Source organism: Salvia miltiorrhiza, chromosome 2 (genome assembly GCF_028751815.1).
Source record: "Salvia miltiorrhiza cultivar Shanhuang (shh) chromosome 2, IMPLAD_Smil_shh, whole genome shotgun sequence".
In the NCBI taxonomy this organism is placed as follows: Eukaryota; Viridiplantae; Streptophyta; class Magnoliopsida; order Lamiales; family Lamiaceae; genus Salvia; species Salvia miltiorrhiza.
The window spans coordinates 64,328,176-64,348,274 of NC_080388.1; the positions used below are offsets into that span (position 1 = coordinate 64,328,176).

A 20,099-nucleotide genomic window follows, 5' to 3' on the forward strand; every position below is an offset into this window, starting at 1 on the left:
TCCGCCGTCGCCGCTTCATCTTTCTCCTTCTCCGCAGGCGTCGCTACCTTTTCCGGCTCGGGCTCCGGCTGCGGGGACACGTCCTTCTCCGGGGCCGAGGGCTTCTCCGCCACCAGCGACGGCTTCACGTTCACCACCGTACCTCCGAAGCTCAGCGCCGCTGTCGGCTTTCTCGCGGTCTTCAAGTATTGCCGAATCACGTCGCCCATCTTCTTTGAATATCGAGTACATGAGCATCATAATATCTTGCTTGATCTTGTCTCTCCTGGAAGCACACTACTAGATCCCCAACCTTTACTTTCTGGCATTTTGTATGCTCCAAAGCAACAGACCGCACCCTCACAGAATCTCGTGCATTCACCCATTCATCTTCGTCAGCTCCAAAACCCACATATCGTAAAAGGAGTTCAGCTTCTCCGGAACTGAGAAATCTGTGGGAAAGAAATGTATCAACATCATACCATGCTCCATCCTTCGAGGACCTCGCTTCAAACTCCAGCATAGAAAAAATCTGCATCCTCGACTCCCTCAGGCATCTTCGCATTTTCAGTTGCTTTATTCTGAGTGAGAGTTTCTGGGGCAACAGGTAACTTCTTAGCTTCACCAAACGAAGCCTCTCTACAGAGGCCCCGCTGTTGATTTTCCTGGAACCAGCTCTGAACCTCAGTTCACTTTACAGCTGGTTTTCCATCGAGAGTGTGAGGGTGATCAGCGGCGGTTGACGTCGAAGGAGGAAGGACCTAGCGGGAGATTTCCGATTTGAACTTTGAGGGCTGAGAGAGAGTGAGATCTGGTTCGTGTTGTTGAGTGGCGGAAGTGTGGGAGATGGAGGCCGGTCGACGGCTTCCTCGTCGAAGGGAACCGCAATCTTTTTTTTTTTTTTTTTTTTTTTTTTTTTTTTTTTAAAGTCAACCCCAAATTTGAATATTGTTTATTTTTCTTGCAGTTGATGGCAATGGGAGCTTGGGAGCTTGGAAGCTTGTGTTAAAGATTGGCATAGTCTCATTAATCAACTTCATGGCGGATTTTGCCTCAAACGAGATGCTTTGAGTATTTGCAAAGTTCGAAATCTATTGTCTTCTTTCTTTCAGTCTTGACATCTCCATCAGCCCGACTAAAGATCATCCTCAGAGAGTTCATCCAAAAATCTAGCAGCAGCCCATCTAAGACTTTATTTGAGTGATGTTTACTTTGCACTTCAGGTGGCTCAATTGGCTTTTAATCAGATTTCGGGTGCGCTCGGATCTGGGCCATTGTGAGTCCAACCTTTGAAGATTGCTGGTTACATTTTCTCTTTGCGCACCTTCGAGCAGGCTAGATGACTCAATGGTGTTCTATTATGTTTGGCAAACATGTGTTTCAACTCTACAAGCGGATTCAACTTTAGCTTGGAGAGAAGTGAAGTTGTCGATGCATAGCCGACCTCAATGCCAGATGACTCAATTCTTTGACAGGTCTTGGGTGCGCTCAGACCTGGGATTGTTTGAATCTGGTTTGAGTGAGGTTGTTGTTATGTTTGGCATCTCACGAAGTTGGGAGAATTCTGAACAACGGCTCGAGAAGATTGAGTCTTCTCTTCTTGATGCTTAAGCCAAAGAGAATGAAGCCATCGTCCGAATTGCTTTGATGAAGGAAGAACTTGCTATGATAGAGATGTGGGAGATGGAGATGACGTTGTTCTTCAAGCAAGATAGTGCCTCCTTTCATATTGCCCGAGGTGCAACCCCATAATTCAAAAGAGAGTTTGACAAACATAAAGTTGCACATGTTGATGAGGAAATGCTGCGGAATTTTGAAGACTTCAGAGTCACTTTTGATCTTTGCTCAGAGAACTTTGGAGGATCAAGACCCATTTGCTTAGTATTGGTGCAAACCGCAGTTTCTATCATTTCTCTCTTGATGATTCTTATTTGGTTTGTGATGGATATTTTGACATCTTCTCCAAATGCTTGTGCTTCTTTTGATGGCTTGATTTTCTTCCCAATTTGAGACATATTCGGCTTCACATAATCAACTTAAATCTTAACTTTGATGATATAAATTGAAAAGAGTCAAACACAATTCATGACTGAACCTAGAAATTATCTAAGCTACCTACGTACCCTTTTGAAAGGGATCAAGTCAAAACGTAGTTCATAGAATCAACAGGTGTTTGAGATTGGGTGCCGTGCACAGTTTATACTCATGCGGGCCAGGAGTAACATGCAGTTTAGGCTCGTGCGTCAAGGAGCTGTCTTCATACACTCCATTTTGTTTGCTTTTCTCCATTTCTGGTTTTTCATCTGACTCATCTTTTTGGCTTTTCTGTTTTTTCTATTTTATTTTTTTTTTGCTTTTCTATATATATATATATATATATATATATATTTTATTAAACTATATACATATGTACATGCTTCAACTTCTACCACCTTTCAAGGATAGTAACGTTTCAGGAACTTGCCGTTGATAGGCCCAACTCTGACGTTGTCATCAGAAAGAAGCCTGTATGCTCCGTTTGTGTAGACTTCCTTGACAACATATGGGCCATCCCACCTTGATACGAATTTGTTTCCAACACGATGAGTGACAATGATTGGCCTCCTCACAGCGAGGACCAAATCTCCAACTTGAAAAGAACGCACTCGCACCGTCTTGTTGAAAGACTTTGAGAGGCGAGCTTGGTAACATTCTAACTTTTGCTGAGCTTCCAGCCTTTTCTCATCTAGAGCTTCGAGTTCCTCCAGACGCAGACGTGCATTTTCTTCTTCAGTTAGCCCTTCCTGAATGGCCATTCTCAAAGAGGGAATTTGTTGCTCGAGAGGAATGACAGCTTCAACCCCATATACCAAAGAGTAAGGCGTTGCCTGCGTAGGAGTTCTATAGGTGGTTCGATATGCCCACAATGCTTCCCCAATACGTTCATGCCAGTCACGCTTTGATTTTGAAACAATTTTCTTCAACAGATTGCACAAAGTCTTGTTGAATGCCTCAGCCAACCCATTTGCCGGTGCATTATACATCGATGACTTCCGTTGCTTGAAGCCGAATTTTTCACAAAGCTTGTTTATCACCGTGTTGCTGAAAGGTGTTCCATTATCAGTTATGATGTAGCGAGGAACTCCATAGCGATAGATGATGTTGGTCTTGATAAACTCAGCAACGGTCTCTTTCTTCACTTCTCTTAATGGTATCGCCTCAGCCCACTTGGAGAAGTAATCGGTCGCTGCCAAAATGTATAAATGCCCCCTTGATGATTTTGTCAATGGACCAACAACATCCATGCCCCAAGCATCAAAAGGCCAGGATGCAACTGTGGGGTGTAGTGGCTCGGGTGGCTGATGAATCAGATTCGCATGAAATTGGCAGGCTTGACATCTTTGCGCATAATCCAAACAATCTTTCACCATAGTTGGCCAGTAGTAGCCCATCCTCTTGATTCGAAAATGCAGCTTTGGTCCCGATTGGTGAGCACCACACACGCCAGAATGCGCTTCTTCCATAGCTTTGGCGGCTTCTTCATTGCTTAAGCATCTTAGAAATACTCCATCAAAAGACCTTCTATAAAGTATTCCTTTGAAAAATATGAAGCGAGTGGCGCGTCGTCGGATGTCAACCCTTCGGCGTGGATTACTTGGTAATTTATCATATTTGAGGTAATCGACCAACAGTTGGCGCCAATCTTCCTCCTCAATCTCAAAGACTTCAACAAGATGGCTTTCGATTTCTTCGTCTTTTTCTTCTTCGAAAATGGGTGGTATGACCCATCTTTCGCATACTGGGATTTGAGTTTCACCACTGATCATAGCTATAGTGGATGCAAGTTTGGCCAAGGCATCTGCCTGCTTGTTTTCACTTCTTGAAATGTGCTCACTCTCCACATCTCCGAGCCACTCAATGATCTTTCGAGCATACTTGACGTATGGCAATAATTCAGGTTTCTTTACTTCATACAATCTAAGTATTTGATTAACCACCAATTTAGAATCACCATATACTTTGAGGTGAGATTGCTGCATATTCAACGCCATTTCCAAACCGAGGATCAGAGCTTGATATTCTGCTACATTGTTAGAGCAATTCTCAGTTAGAGTGAAGGAAAATGGCAGCACTTGACGTTCTGGTGTCACGAACACGATCCCGGCACCAGCACCTTCTTTATGAGATGCTCCATCGAAAAACATCCACCATGGTAGGGCAACATCTTCGCGACGCACTTGACCTTGAGTAGTATGAGAAATTGGATTGTTAGCACCATCAGTAATGTAGTAAGATGAAGCCATACTCTCTCTATCTTCATCGTCTTCGGTATCCCGTGTAAAGATGACTGTCTTCATTTTGGCCTTCAATTCTTTTCCACATGATATGAGCAAAGTGGTACACCTCTTCATACGAGAAGGAATCGAGCTCCTTAGCTTTTCTGTCATGTCAAATTCATTGGCCCTTTTTGCCACGTCTTTTTTCCATGACTTGCCTGTGCCAAGTCTTTTAAAGACAGATATTCGTTGAGCTTTTCTTTCACCCAATCTTTTGAAAACAGAAACCCTTTGGGTTCTCCGATTGCTTGAAGATTCCGGGATTTGCTTGGTGCTAGCATAGTTAGCAGTGGCTCTCTTGATGGCAATACGAATGGGGCTTTGCACCATGTATCCCAAGCCTGCCTTGGGATTTTGGCTTGTATTAGCAGTTTTTCTCACATGAGACTTTGACGTGGAGCTTTCTTGGGGATTGTATCCAGCATTTACAAGGAGTTTGTATGCCTTCGGACCAAAGTGTTTTGAGAGTTCTTTGTCTGAGAGATCTCCATGTTCTGTGGCGCCACTTTGCTTTGGTCGGACAAAATCTTTGAGTGGCTGAGGAATGGGCTTTTTGGCATCAATCTTAGTCAAAGGGATGGTGAAACCTTCCATCTTTGGGCGAGATTCTTTCTCTTGGCGGGATCCTGACTCCTCCTGTGGTACATCCCTTTCCACCATTGTTGCTTTAGTTCTTCCCAAATAGAATTGAGCATCGGCGAAATGTGACTCTGTTTCTGTGAAAGGTTTGTGATCACCAACCACTTTTCTTATGGTGCCATTTTGATAGTATTTGAAGCATTGGTGCAATGTAGAAGGAATAACACCATTTTCATGAAGCCATAGTCGACCCAGAAGCATGTTGTAGGATGTTCTTGCATCAATCACATGAAGCAACGCTGTGGACTCCATGTCCTGCATCTGCAATCGCAGCCTTATAGTTCCAAGAGCTCTTTGCCCTTCATGGTTGAAACCTTGAATCATCAATCGACTGTTTGACAGCTCTTCTGCTTGGATTCCCAATTGCTTCAAAGTCCTTAGTGGCAAGATATTGACTGCCGAGCCTCCATCGATGAGAATTCGATTGACCTTCTGCTCCTGTGTATAACAACTCACGAACAATGGCCTGTTATGAGGTTCGAATCCAAGCTGCAAGTCTTCATTGGAGAATGTGATTGCCAATGCATCATTGTCTTCATCCATGTTGATCTCAGGTTCTTCATCTACTTGGTTGGATGTATCATACAGAGCTTCAATACCTTCTATGATGTCATTCAAGTCGGCGGAGACCATATTTATAGCAGCAACGTCTTCTTCACGAGATATCTTTCCTTCTCGAGCTAAACGCATGACTCTGTCTTTGAAGATGAAGCAATCATGTATGGGGTGCCCAACCAGACGATGGTATTTGCAGTAACTTGGATCGTCTGTCCTCCCTGCTTCATTTGGTCGCTTCATTTCTGGTAACTCGATAAGCTTTTCCTTGAGCAGGTCATCAAAAATTCCTGAAACATCAGAGTCTAAGAATGGATATTGTTTTTGTTGCATTTCTTTCAAGGTAGGTCTTCTTTGCCCCAAGTCTCGGGAAGAGTTCTGATTGTCTTGTGAAGTGTTCTGGTTGCCTTCCTGACTAGCTTCTTTCTTTAGAAATTTCACAGAAGTTGCTTTTACTGCCACAGATTCCTTCTTTGGTGCTTTGTCATATGGTTTTCCTCCTTTCTTGAATTCTGGCTTGAATTTGCTAGACTCCTGGATTGGTGGTCCTTCGATCCCGCTTGCCATCATGCTCAACTCCATATCATGAGCTCTAGTGGCTAGTTCCTCGAATGTTCTTGGCTGGATTCCTCGCAGAATATATTGCAATCCCCAGTGCATTCCTTGGATACACATTTCGATAGCAGATGACTCAGACAACCGATCCTTACAATTGAGGCAAAGGTTTCTCCACCGGTTAATATAGTCAATAACTGGCTCCTCTTTAAATTGGCGCGAACTGGTGAGCTCAACCATGCTGACAATTCTTCTAGTACTGTAGAAACGGTTGAGGAATTCATATTCCAATTGCTCCCAACTGTCAATCGAGTTTGGCTCCAAGTCGGTGTACCAATCAAAGGCATTACCTTTTAATGAGCGAACAAACTGCTTAGCTAGGTGATCTCCATAAGTACCAGCGTTGTTGCATGTTTCAACGAAGTGAGCCACATGTTGTCTTGGATTTCCTTTGCCGTCAAATTATTGAAATTTTGGTGGTTGATAACCAAGAGGCATCCTCATGCTGTCAATTCGCCGAGTATATGGCTTGGAGTAAGTTAACGATGATTTGGAGCTTCCACCGGAGTTATTCTTCATTGTTGCTTCGATGAATTCTTTGAGTTGGTCGATGGGAATGAGGCCACTAGACGAGAAGAGAGTATCATTTCCTGAAGGCCTTTTTCCATCACTCTTTGGCTTGTCTTTGGAGATTTCTTCATCGTTATTCTCTCCATCTTCTTCGCTTTCTTCGCCTTCCTTATCGTTGTTGGCGTGGCTTGAATCTCCTTTTTCTCCTTTGAGCTTTGCAATCTGGGCATCTTGCTCTTGGATGTGCTTGGTTAGAGATTCAACCATCTTTGTCAAGTTCAAGAGTTATTCCTCCATGGTGGAAGTGTTTGTCATCATGACACTTGCATGGAGTTGATAATTTTCAGTGGGGAATGTGAAGCTTCTCTCAAAGTTGTCATCTTCTTCATGGATAGATGGAAGATGAAAGATCGGCTTGGACACTCCTTGCAATGATTTCGATTTGCTTCGCGTGATCATACCAACGTTTGCCGAAGAAGCTTTGGATGAAGCTGGAGCAGCTGCATTTGATTGAGTAGACATAGTTCAAGATTTTTGGTGAAGAGTAGAGATGAGAGGTAGAGATGTCCCACCGGGCGTGCCAAAATTTGTAAACACAAATTTTGTATTTCAATTTGATAAAATACAAAATGCGTTACAAAGATAATTTGATAGATTTGAAGATAGATTTATGCGAGTTGCAATCTCTAGTTAATCCTCTGATTCTTCTCTTCCATTTGATTCTTGAACAAACTCGAAGGTTCTTGAAATACTTGATTTGATGACGATAAATCCAAAGGGCTTCAAGCCATGATTTGAATTGTACGTCGAAGTTGATTTGATTTGGAGAAGAACGTCCTTAGAATTTTGTAAGAACACCTTGAAGCTTTCGATCTTGGAGATTTGAAGATCTTGATCACTTGAAGATTTGAAGGTTTGATCACTTGAAGATACTTGAAGAATACTTGAAGACTTGATAGAATTCTTGAAGACTTGATAGAATTCTTGAAGACACTTGAAGAATACTTGAAGCTTTGATAGAATTCTTGAAGACACTTGAAGAATACTTGAAGCTTTGATAGAATTCTTGAAGACACTTGAAGAATACTTGAAGCTTTGAATAGAATTCTTAGAGATGCTTGAAGCTCTTCAATTCTTGCAAGACTTCACTTTGATACTTGATAGAATTCTTTGAACTCCTCAATCTTTCACTTCAACTTGCGATACTAGAGAGGATTCTTTATGCTCTTCGATCTTCCACCCCTTCAAGTCGTCATAATGAACACCCCAACACCTCTATTTATAGATTTTAGAGATGGGCTTCGTGGGCTTTATGGGCTTTGGGCCTTCATGCATGGGCCTTAGGGCTTTAGGTGTCCATAAGCCCATTAATTTATTTATGTTAAATATTAATTATATATCTATTTAATTTAGGAATAAAATCCCATTTAATAAAATAGAAAATATAATTAAATATTTAATTCATGAATTTACACGTGGCACGATTTAATTCGACGACAAATTTAATTGTCTACAATCCCTATCCAAGGAACACGATCAAACTAATTCATAACTATTTTTCCTTTTCCACTAGACATGACATGAATAATAACCACCGAAGCCAATGCAATAAGACAAATAATACTCCGTATATACAAAAAATTAATAAAAAAAATATTGAGATCCTGCATGCATGCAGATGACTTATTTGATTATACTTAGATACCTCTTTCAATTGTAATTAAAAAAAAACTCCGTATATACAATCCTCATACATATAGCTGACATTTTTGTGGAAGTAAAAAATATGTCATGTTATGTCCAACCCAACGTTACAAATTTAATGGCCACATTAACTTTTAGTATCCATATTGTCTATGGAATACTCTCTCGTTCCTATTTTTAGTATCCATATTTTTATTTTTATTTATCCGTATTCATTTTTATTTTTAGTAAAAGTAGATGAGACCCTTATTTCATTTTAATTACTTTAACACTCATATAAAAAGTGAGATATTTATTCTACTCACAACACAACTAACCATTTTATTAAAATCTGTGTCACTCTCAAATGGATGATAAAAAATTGATAGGGAGTATGTATTATTTGTTGTATAAATTATCGGACTAATATATGTTAATCGAGTGTGCATAGCCATTTTACAAGCAATTCAATTAAAGTGGTCTATCAATGATATATTTTGAATTAAAGGAATATCAAAAATCTTGAAAATAAATGTGTAAAGATCATAAAGAGATTTGTAATTTATTAAGAGATCAAATTGTAAATTTAGATTAATTACTTATTACTATATAAATAGGGCTATGGTCTCCAAATGAGTGGAGAACAATTCACATAGACTCATTCTATAGAATTCTATACAGAAACTCATACGGCTCGTTTGGAATTTGAGGAGATTTCCTCAACAATATGCATGGGATGGACAAGGATATAAGATTAACTGCTAAAAAAGGATATACTATTAAAATATAATGCTATAACTATATTCATAGTAGACATAAAATTTACTCCTACTATTTATTAATTTGGTTAAAACATAATTCGAGAATAGGAGATGATTTTGAATAAATTGGTTAGAACTTAGAAGAATGGAGCGCTTTGTTTGTGGTAAAATAGTCAAAAGCCACTGCTGATTTGGCAGAAGGAAAATTAGATCTGGTGATGTCCTCCAATCAGTATTTTAGAACCAAAAACATATCATTTCATTTCTATTGTTTTATCTCATTCCCCAAATCATCTCTCTCTCTCTAGGTCTCCTTCGCTCAAATTCAATATTCAATTTCGAGACGATGTCGTCGTCCGCGGCGGAGAACGGGAGCAGGAAGATCACCCTGCGCAGTTCCGACGGCGAGGTGTTTGAGGTGGACGAGTCGGTGGCCCTGGAGTCGCAGACGATCAAGCACATGATCGAGGATGATTGCGTCGACAACGTCATCCCTCTCCCCAACGTCACGGGAAAAATACTTTCCAAAGTCATCGAATACTGCAAGCGCCACGTCGATGCCGCCGCTTCCGCAACCAAGGCCGATGACAAGCTCGCTTCCGCCGTCTCTGATGAGGAACTTAAGGCTTTTGACGCTGAATTTGTCAAAGTCGACCAAGGCACGCTTTTCGACCTTATTTTGGTATGAATCTGAGCTTCCATTTGATTTTGGTATGGGTGGATTTTGTTGTGAATTGTGCATAAGGGTTTCCGGTTTGTGTTGTTTGCTTTGTTTCCGCTATGAACTGCTCTGCTGTTTCTATCCGCTGTTGCATTGGTAGATGTAGAGAGTTGTTTATTACTACTCCATTTTTGCCTTAATATTAGATGTCTTAGTTTTTCTTGTTACTGTCTTGATCCTTGAGGCTTACCAATTAGTTTTAGACTTTTGTCAGTGATATTCTTAGGCCTCTAAGTCTCCTCGAGGCTATCATTCTTTCGATTTCTTTTTCTTGTAACCCTGTTGGACGGTGTTACAAGTAAGGTTTACTATCTGATTATGTCTACCGTTCTGTCAGTTCGGTTGTTTCACCTGGTTTAGAGTTTCCACATCTGCTGTCTCAGTTCCCTTTTCCCCTCGCCCATAAAATTTATATACTATTACATAGTTTGTTGATTTTTGAACGGATCATGATCACTAACTGATTTTGGGTACTGGTTTTATCAATATTTGTGGTGTGCTTATGTTTGAGGGATTTTGCAGAATCACTTTGAAGCTGATAGGTTGTTGTATGATTTAAATAAATAGAATCTTGAAGGTTGGCTGGAAGTTCACTGTGAGAATGACTTCTTTGTGATAATTGCATTAAAAGTCTTTTAAAGTTGTAATGTATAGTTCCCCTAAAAAAAAAGTTGTAATGTCTAGTTACTAACCGGTCAGTGTGCATGTCGTTTATGCGCATTTCATTGTGATTTAGATAGGTGGGATATTTATCACCTCTTTCTTGCTATCTTACGTTACTATTTTTGCCTTTGCTCATATCAGGCTGCTAATTACTTGAATATCAAGACCCTTCTGGATCTGACTTGCCAGACGGTCGCTGACATGATCAAGGGAAAAACTCCAGAGGAGATCAGGAAGACATTCAACATCAAGAATGACTTCACACCTGAGGAAGAAGAGGAAGTCCGGCGAGAGAACCAATGGGCTTTTGAATAGAGCTAGTGCAGATGGAATATCTAAAGCTGCCAATAAAAGCTTGATTGGTGCAAATAGAAGATCCTGCTGACTCATTTGAGTCTTCTTGGTCTGTGAAGGTTGCTTCTTCTAGGCTGCTTTTGGACATTTTTCTATTTTATTTAACTTTCTCTTGAAAGATTATGCATGTTAACCGGACTCATCATATCCATATTATATTGCCCTATTTTTACCTGCGTTGATCAACTCTATGAGAATATTTTGAGGCCTGCGAAAATGCAGCTGGATAAAAAATCTCTACATGCTTTAAACTAACAACTAGTCTCTGGTTGCAAGTATAGAACAAATTATGGTCGTAAACACACTTGTCTTGCTTTGTTTGTTCAGTGAATGCTTATTCTACTAACAATAGGCCCCAGCAATCTTTGATCACTTTCTCTTAAAAAAAAAAGAGAGAGAGAAAATCTTTATTAGATTTTATTATACTTCTTTCGTTCCATTATTAATGGCACGCATTCAATTTTGATTTGTTCCAAGCTAAATGACTCGTTTCCCTTTTGGGAAATAATAAGGGGTCACTTAGGGCTTAATTAAGCTAAGTTACGAACTTGATGGAGCACCTAAAATCATTCCCTTTTTTCATCCTTTTCAATTCCGCTCACCATATCTCTCTCTTCATCGGCTCACTGCCTCCACCACTCTGCCACTCTTCATGTCCTCCTTAACACACAGAGCCGCCGGAGTACTAGCGGCGGAGTGTGCGTCGGCGGAGTGCACCGCCCACACTGACTTCACCTCTTCCTAGAGCTCGTAGTATCGGTGACGGCGGAGTGCGCCGCCCACACTGAACCGAGCCCTAGATCCCCAATTTTTCCCTAATGCATCTCTCAATTTCTTCTCCACTGTGACCGCTCCCTCTTGCTATCATCTGCCGCCGCCTCCTTCGGACTAAGTTTATCAGCAACCACCCAACCATCCAACCATCTTCAATATTTAATTAATTTCTCTCTCTTCCACATCACCAATATTCATCCCAACCCAACCACTTCTAATTTTATTGGTTTATCAATGACCACCCAACCATCCAACCACAACATTATATATAATTATTTTGTTATTATTTTTAATCGTAATAATTATTCTAGTTAGTAAATATAAATTAAAATGAAAAAAAATAACAAACTAATAAAAATTTAAATTGACAAACTAAAAATAGAAATTACAACAACCCAAACTCGAAATAGAAAAAAAAACAAAACAACACATACTAGCATTTAATTATCATTGCCAAAATATAAATTGAATAATTTTAAGGTGTGTTGAAATATAGCAAGAGTGATCTATATTTAAAGAGAACGAGAAAATATAAATTTTGTATTTTTTATATATTTTTTTAATATTTTAAATAAAAGATATAATAATTTTTATCAATTATCTAAATAAAATATAATGAACCAATTAAATCTTGACAAATGTCATTCCACCATTTATCCAAGCTAGATGAGAGAGAGACCACCCAGGAAAAAGATCCCCTGCTGTGCACAGCAGGGTGATGTGCATTCAAGTGCATTCAAATTGGAAGAAAATAATTAAAATTTTAATAAAAATAAAAAATCCAAAAATACCAATTCCCCCTGTTTTTGTGCACAGCATGGTGCTGTGCACAGTAGAGGATCCTTACCCGACCACCCATGGTCTCTTATTTCTCCCGGTCGACCACCTCAAGCCCACCCCATTTTAATTTTTTTTTTAAATTTCAATCATCATATGTGGCAAGAGACATGGTCTCTCTTTTTGTACCGATAATCATGGTCCAAGTGAAACCCTAGCACCAGTGCAGCGCTAGATCTGAGTTTAGGCGTCGATCTTAGTTTCGCCCAAGATCTGAGTAGCGTCGATCTGAGTTTCTCCACCTTCGCGCCTTTACCCCCTTTGAGTGAAACCATTGCAGCAGTCCGACAGCGGACTTAGTGTGCGAGCAGTCGTCCATGGAGTTCTGGAACTTCATTTTTTTTTGTGGGTTTCGTTGATTTTGTTCTGGGTTTCATTGATTTCTGATCTTTGGCAACACCATTGTTGATTTTGTTTTGGGTTTTGTTGATTTCGTTCTTGTTCTTGATTTCGTTCTTGTTCTTGATTTCGTTCTTGTTATGGATCTTCAATTTTGTTTTGGATATATTTATGAAATCTTTATTGTTGTTTGGTGAATTTGGTGAATTGTTAATTTGCTTGGTATTTTGATTCTGGAATTTTTATTCATAAGATTCATCTCCATGCCGTGTTCTTCTCTGGTTTGCACTCTCTCACGTTGTGTTCTGTTCTTCCCACCCATTCACATATTTGTCTTTGGTCTTTGATTGTTTTGAATGTTTATTACTCCCTCCGTCCCACTCGAAATGTCCCACTTTTCATAATGGGGTGTCCCACTCCAAATGTCTCATACCTTTTTTGGCAATATACTCTCTCTCTCTCTATACTTAATATTTAAACAATTTCCACCAACCCACTTTATCTACTTTATATCCACTTTATTTACTTTATACTCATTTCTTAATCTCCGTGCCCAAAAGTAAGGGGACATTTAGAGCGGGACGGAGGGAGTAACACTTTATAGTAAGTCTCTTTCAAAATCCTCTGTTCTCCTAAAACCCCTGACAATTTCTTAATCCTCTTGTTATATATGATTTGTCTTGAAATTGTATAGTATGTCGGTTCCATTGATGTAAACCTAGTAGTATTGTTAAATACATGTGTACATCTTGAGGGGCAGATCTTGTGATTTATGTCTAGGGGAATGAATTTGTTGAACTATGGCGTTTGAACATATTTACATGGGGTTCGGGGGCGGGAGTACCCGAGCAATTTTTTTTGGACATTTCCTATAATTCATTTTTTTGAAAGCATATAAAGACCCATTTCTATAATTTTTTATAAAAAAAATTGTTTCATCTTCGAAAAAAATAAACTAATTTTCATTATTAATAGTTCATAATTTTACTTTTAACATGATTCAAATTCAATATTAAAAATTAACTAATAAAAGAAAATAGGATAAATATAACAAATCAATGTAAAATATTAAGCAATTAACAATGGATACTATAGTTATTAAAACTTCGTATTATAATTTTCATTATTACTATATTTATTTATTCATTAAAAAACTCAAAAATTGGGAGGGGGCTTCAGCCCCCTGATCATCTTGCTTTCATGTTTATTCCTTCTTCTTGGACACACACAACTGTCACAACAGTCATATAGCATCATCTGTCTGTACTTTTTTTTTAGGGGTATATCTCTGTTTTTTGAATGTCTTATTTCCTAGTAAAAAAGTGCGCTCGAAATATATCACAGAGCACATTTCATACAAACAAACATGGTGTTTTTAAGCAACTCTGATTGCATAATAACGCTCTCTTCATTTTCCATTTCCGTATCACAAATCCTTAAGCAACATCCATTGCCGTGCATTATTCTTGGTCTAACTCTTGTTGCTTACAACAAAAGGACTCCTAACTTTATACTTTTCATTAGACCATGTTATCGACCCAAACAAGTCCTCCTTGGAATTCGCAGCCATTTTAAACGTCACTTGGAAGCTCAATTTGTTAACACTCTTGGTGAATTGCAACTTATCCGGCACCACTTGCACATCCAAACTAGCCGGCGCCTCCACGACGCATGAGTAGGTGGAATCCTCCTCACCAACGTTGGTCACTCTTCTGGTCACTGTCTTGTTCGCATTTGCAGTGAGGTCCGATATAGCTATGGAGGGATAGTTCATGTTGGAGATGGAGTCGGCTTTGGCGCTGCCCGAGCAAGAAAAGTTACTAGGAAGACTTGATGCAATTCTTTTGATAACGGCTGTGTCATACCCCATGTTGCACAGAAACAAGAGGTAGTCTATGGATTCAGTCTCGTAGACGAGGCCCGGTTGCAACGGCCCCGCTACGCTTATTTCCCCTGCTCCAATGTCGTAAGGGGTGGCTATTGATCCATCATTTGTTGTGATTGGGGCGTGCAGATTGTTTGTTTGAATTGCTGATGATAGATACTAGCTTGTGTTATAAGACATATGCATATATACTTAAAGTCTTATTGTGATATGTCGAACCTGTTGTCATTATGGCTGATCTAATGGCAGACTCCGTCCACGTAGGATGCTGAGACTTGACATTTGCAGCTAGACCCGAAACATGAGGGCAGGCCATGGATGTGCCCGACAGTATGTCGAAGACGGGCGGATCCTTCCCCGGGAGGGCCTCTCTTGTGTCGTGTGAAGGCCACGCTGCCAGAATAGATACCCCGGGTGCTGCAATGTCGGGCTACACAACCAACATCTTCCAGTTTTTACTTGTTTCTATGCAAAGAATATGAGAGCTGAGCCAAAATATTGTACCTTGATAAGGTTTCTAATCCCGAAAGCAGGGCCTCTGGAGGAGAAGTAGCCAACAACGGGGGCCGGCTTGTAATCGGGTATGACCTCAGTGGGGAGAATCGTTGCCACCGGATTGCTTTGCAATTTCAAAGTTTATTTTTGTTGAGTTGAGTTTGTAGTAAGATAAATGAATGGTAAGCGGGCATACCTGGTGGAGTTGATGTATGATAGTATCTGAGCTCCATCAGCCTTTGTGACAGCAGAAATAGGAGAAACTCCATATTTGGATGCTACTTGTCTGAGGTCGTTATCAGCCACGATCATCCCTACTGCGCCCCGGATGGAGCTAAACTTCTCTTTTACTAGGTATTCTTTATCCCCATTCTCACACAATACGATCTTCCCCTTCACTTTGGCCTCCTCGAGTGACCCCGGTATGCAGTTTCTGAACATGATGACTAGTAGTGAATATGGAGGTGAGTTTGATTACCATTTTTTTCATCATCTCGAATATCGTTACCTCGCATCATCTTCGCTGAAACTGGTTGAAGCAGACTTTGCAGAGAGCCCATCTGTCAAGGGATAGACGCTCGTTTTGTTCAGACTGGAGAAGTTGATGCCTCCGCCCTGAGATGCATAGCAGTAATAAGTGGTAATATTGATGATTGATTGTGGATTAATGATTGATTACCTTGATGATCTTGTTCCCTCCTAAAAGGATCCTGGCCTCGAAATCGCGGTCGATGGTGGTGGCAGCGACGGTGAGGATCCAAGGGGCGACGTTGACGACAGATGAAGAGTAAGGGCCGCTGTTACCAGCGGAGCAGACGACGACGATCCCTTTCTCGACTGCGTGAAAGGCCCCGATGGCGATGGGGTCCGTGTCGAAATCTGGGGCGCCAGGCGAGCCTCCTAGCGACAGGGACAGAACATCGACGCCGTCAGCAACTGCGTCGTCGAATGCTTTGAGTATGGCTGATCCCAGGCATCCCCCGCTGGCTAAGCACACGCGGTACATGGCGATTCTCGAGCGTGGCGAGCCCCCCGCCGCGTTCCCCGCTGCTAGCCCGTAGTATGACGCCCCGGAGACAGCCATCCCGGCCACCGTCGACGACACGTGGGTGCCGTGCCCGCTCGCGTCACGTGGCGTGCCGGATGGACTTGTCCCGCTCTCCTCGTCTTCATCGTCGTCTCCGTAATACCTTGCTCCAATTATTTTCCTATAGATATCGGTATTAATGACTGCAAATTTTTTACATTTTTTTCAAATCGATGAATTAATAATTACTTATTGCAGTTGGAGGAAGTGAAGTTTTGGCCTTCCATGCATTTTCCCTTCCAACGTGACGGGATGGGACCCATTTCCGTATCAATAAAACTCTCGGATTCCGGCCAGATTCCTACACAACACAATACCACATGGAGTCATGTATGCTACAAAAGTGCTACATTAATTAAGTTTTGGTTTAGTTTGGAAAAAGTTGGTGACCTGTATCTAAGATGCCAACGATGGTGTCATCTCCAGGTGATGAGGAAGAGGTGGGAGCAGAGTCGATCTTCAAATCAGTTTGATACTTCAAGAAATCCCATGAACGAGTGGTGTGAAGCTGCAGAAGTGGATCGGGGAAAACTGAGATCACTCCTTCTCTTTCAGCTATTGATTTCGCTTCTTGCTCTGTTAAACGAGCCGCGAAACCCGAGAAGCCGTTGCTGTAGGTTTGTATCACGGACTTCCTCTTTCTGAGAGTAAAACATTCCTATGTCATTATACTTTCAACAAACTTCACGTGCTTCCCACAAAAACGAACATTAAGGAATTTGCTTGAATAAACAAAGATTTCAAGAAGCAAGAAATAGAGTGATTTAAAGATTTTGATGATCCAAAACCTTGTTAACAAAGAGGTGAGAATCTGAGAATGATGAGGCGTGGGAGGCGAGGCTCCCATGTAGACGATATAGACTCCATTATTCCTCTGTGCATCACTACTCTCCACAAGAAGAAACGACGCCGCCCAAAACAGAGCGACGCCAAAGCAGAAGCTATAAAGTCTCATGATGAAAGCACAAGGTTGAAGATCCACACGCCCTCTATATATAGTGCGGATCACTAGTCAGAAGTGGGAAAGAGTCGTAATGGATTGATGCGTGTGTTGACACCCCATGCTCCAGCTCCAACATATTCTAATAAATATTTTCTTGGAGTGAATGAAGGTGTTCCACATCCACACAAAGTGCGTCGCGGCCACCCCCATAAATGGTTGGCGTTGATGCTGGTGGATTCGACCAACAGTTTTGTCACGTCTCCATTTTGTTACTCAAGTGAATGAGCTCACGCAAACAAATTAAATCCCTCGAAAATGACTAAGTTAGCATATTAATTATTTAAGGTTGCAGTTATTGTGCTTTTCTTGGAGATGGAGGGGACACATTTTGACCATTACAGTTGTAGAAATATGAGGATGCCCTTTAAGCATGACTTCAGATTGAGAACCACACTCTTTTTGCACCTTCATCAGAACCGGAGATCACTTTCAACAACCTCCCGCTCTCCACTTTTCAAATTCTATTTTGGTAGCTGATACATATTTCACCACTAAGGATCCAAACCAACTCTCAATCTCTACCTATTATATGATGTTTCAATTCTTACCCCAAATTCCATCACTTCCGGACTTTTTTTTTTTACCCTTTTAATGTTACTTATTATTATTGAATTTTTAATAAATTAATTTTATTCTTAGCTGAAGAACTATTCAACTTAAAACTACGTACGATTTTAGATTAGCTAGATGAGTCACTTTTTACATTGGTGTTATCACTCTAGTTAGTGACATTTGGGAGAAGATTGGGATTCGGAAGTTAGAGGGAGCCATCATCTTTATTGGTGAGCAGAATAATTGGGTTGATAAAAGGCAATATCCAGCTCTAAGTAGTGCTCCACCAATTTTAGTGCTTGTTGTATATATACTACTTATATGGCTAGATGGCTTGTTAGGATAGATCCATAGATATTCTTATTTCGATACTGATCTCAGTTTTTGCTAGTGATGGACCTAATTAAATTTGGCTGTTTCTCACACTTAGTGGGATTTGTGTGATATACTGCTATTAATTGTCTTAGCCAATAGCAAAGAGAAGAATGTACTATTAGTGTATAAGGTAATAATCAGTTTTACATTACACTTGCGACAGTGCAAGTGACAGTCAGTCATGCGTGTATATACTAGCTACCCTGTATATATTAGCATTTGGGTTTTTTCTAACCAATTTTTATGTCTCGTTCGTGTTTCATTATTAAATTTTTGTAATTATATTTTTTCTTTGATTTCAATATTTTAGGGAATTAGATTAATTTTACATTTATTAATTAGGGTCAATTAATATTTAATTTTATGGGTTATTAATTATTTCATAATTAGTGCATAATTTTTTTAAGCTCCAACTTTTAGTAATAAATACTCCCTCATCTATGAAAATCCCAATCTTATTAGTTATTATTACTTTCGTACTTCCACGAAAGCCGTATACTTCCCCATTTTGGAAAATCATTACCTTTTATATTTTCAACTTCATTCGCACTTAATATTTATAAAAATATTGCCTCTTAATTTTTCATTTTGATGGGCCAAACATCACTAAAGAACAAAAATGACAAGTCTCTTTGTGAGACCTCTTTCACACTAAAAAAAATACACCTCTCAACTATTTTATTAAAATTCGTATCCTTCATTGCATAATAGTACTAATTTTTATTGACGGATCGATGGCATATTAATTATGATTGAACTAGCATTTGCACCCCGTGCAATGTACGAAATTTCTACACTTAAATAAAATTGATACCAACTAAATTATTATATTTATAATTATAGTAAAAAATTAATTTTAACTGGATATATTTGAGCTGAATATTGAAAATATAAAGAAGAATTAAAAATAATACAAATTGATATTATGAAAAGTCAAAAAGACTAACTTGAAAAATGAAAATACAAATAAAAAATTGAAAAATATATTTATTCAAAAAAAGATAAGAGACAAGAGAGATTTTTTTTAATTTTAATCTTTAAATAAATATAACTTTTATATTTTAAATCAAATATTTGCATAAAATATATCAAATTATAATATAACTCTTATCTTTGCTCTTAATTTGATATGCATATTAAATATTTTATGATTAGTCGAATTTTATAATTTTAGAAAGAAATAGAACAAAAAAATAAGAAGATAAAAAAGTATAATTTACAAATAAACCTTCAATTTATTATAATTAACTATAAAATTGTTTCTTAATTTTAAAGTAAAAATTACCTTTTTAATAAATTATAGATTATAGATATATAAGAGTACAGGACAAAGAAAATTGTTTGAAAATCCAATCATATATGTTGCAAGATAGTGATAAATATATATGACTACTAGATATATATTACGGAGTATTAAATTTTAAATAAACTATCACACGAGTGCTCGAGTGACAATTAATGCTATCGACATTAACATGTCCATCTGGCCATCCATAAGGAATTGATCGTGGCTTATGACATCTAATCCAAGTGATAAAATTGAGTTATTAAAATACTTTATTTAATAAGTTTTTGATTCGAGTTTTGAAAATTTATTTTATTTGAATATGATTTAATTTTGTACTCCCTCCGTCCCATTATTGAAGACACACTTTCCTTATTGGGTCGTTCCAATAATAAAGACACATTTCCATTTTTGGAAAGAAATTAGGCCTTAACAACACTAATAATGCATCACACTAATTAGACTATAACTAACTAAACCCTAAAACAAGATGGGTCCGCCTCCCATCTCTTTCTCTCTCTTGAATGTTTTATTCTCTCCGGCGAACAGCACCGCCGATTCCTCCCTCAAATCTCCGGCGAAGCAATGGTAGGCGAGCCCACCGTCGGACCCTCGATAGGGTCGTCGCCTTTGCTGCCGCCAACCAGAGCCCCAAAACCAGACGTCTGTGA

At 39.4% G+C, this 20,099-nt stretch overlaps 2 protein-coding genes and 1 pseudogene across 2 annotated transcripts; 1 reads left to right on the forward strand and 2 right to left on the reverse strand.

Annotated features, from left to right (window-relative positions):
* Positions 1-85: 85 nt before the first annotated feature.
* Positions 86-1,853, reverse strand: LOC131009884 (protein SAWADEE HOMEODOMAIN HOMOLOG 1-like; annotated as a pseudogene).
* A 7,333-nt stretch (positions 1,854-9,186) lies between these two features.
* LOC131011123 (SKP1-like protein 1A) lies at positions 9,187-11,096 on the forward strand. Its single transcript, XM_057938904.1, has 2 exons — positions 9,187-9,740; positions 10,584-11,096. Exons 1-2 carry the CDS (start codon positions 9,405-9,407, stop codon positions 10,755-10,757), a joined length of 510 nt encoding a protein of 169 aa, XP_057794887.1. The 5' UTR covers positions 9,187-9,404; the 3' UTR covers positions 10,758-11,096.
* A 3,039-nt stretch (positions 11,097-14,135) lies between these two features.
* Positions 14,136-17,410, reverse strand: LOC131011124 (CO(2)-response secreted protease-like). The gene is made up of 9 exons (XM_057938905.1): positions 17,002-17,410; positions 16,604-16,854; positions 16,403-16,514; positions 15,806-16,334; positions 15,635-15,741; positions 15,323-15,559; positions 15,136-15,250; positions 14,851-15,061; positions 14,136-14,777 (listed from the first exon to the last, which is right to left on the reverse strand). The coding sequence occupies exons 1-9, from the start codon at positions 17,166-17,168 to the stop codon at positions 14,218-14,220; spliced, it is 2,289 nt and encodes a 762-aa protein (XP_057794888.1). The 5' UTR covers positions 17,169-17,410; the 3' UTR covers positions 14,136-14,217.
* Between the last annotated feature and the right edge of the window lie 2,689 nt (positions 17,411-20,099).

Bases quoted from the DNA above. Each gene is read 5' to 3' on its own strand.
- LOC131011123 (XM_057938904.1), top strand. From the start codon at position 9,405: ATGTCGTCGTCCGCGGCGGAGAACGGGAGCAGGAAGATCACCCTGCGC. The intron at 9,741-10,583 runs GTATGAATCTGA...TGCTCATATCAG, and splicing joins CGCTTTTCGACCTTATTTTG to GCTGCTAATTACTTGAATAT.
- LOC131011124 (XM_057938905.1), bottom strand. From the start codon at position 17,168: ATGAGACTTTATAGCTTCTGCTTTGGCGTCGCTCTGTTTTGGGCGGCG. The intron at 16,335-16,402 runs GTAATTATTAAT...CGATATCTATAG, and splicing joins ACTTCCTCCAACTGCAATAA to GAAAATAATTGGAGCAAGGT. The intron at 15,062-15,135 runs GTACAATATTTT...TTGGTTGTGTAG, and splicing joins GGATTAGAAACCTTATCAAG to CCCGACATTGCAGCACCCGG.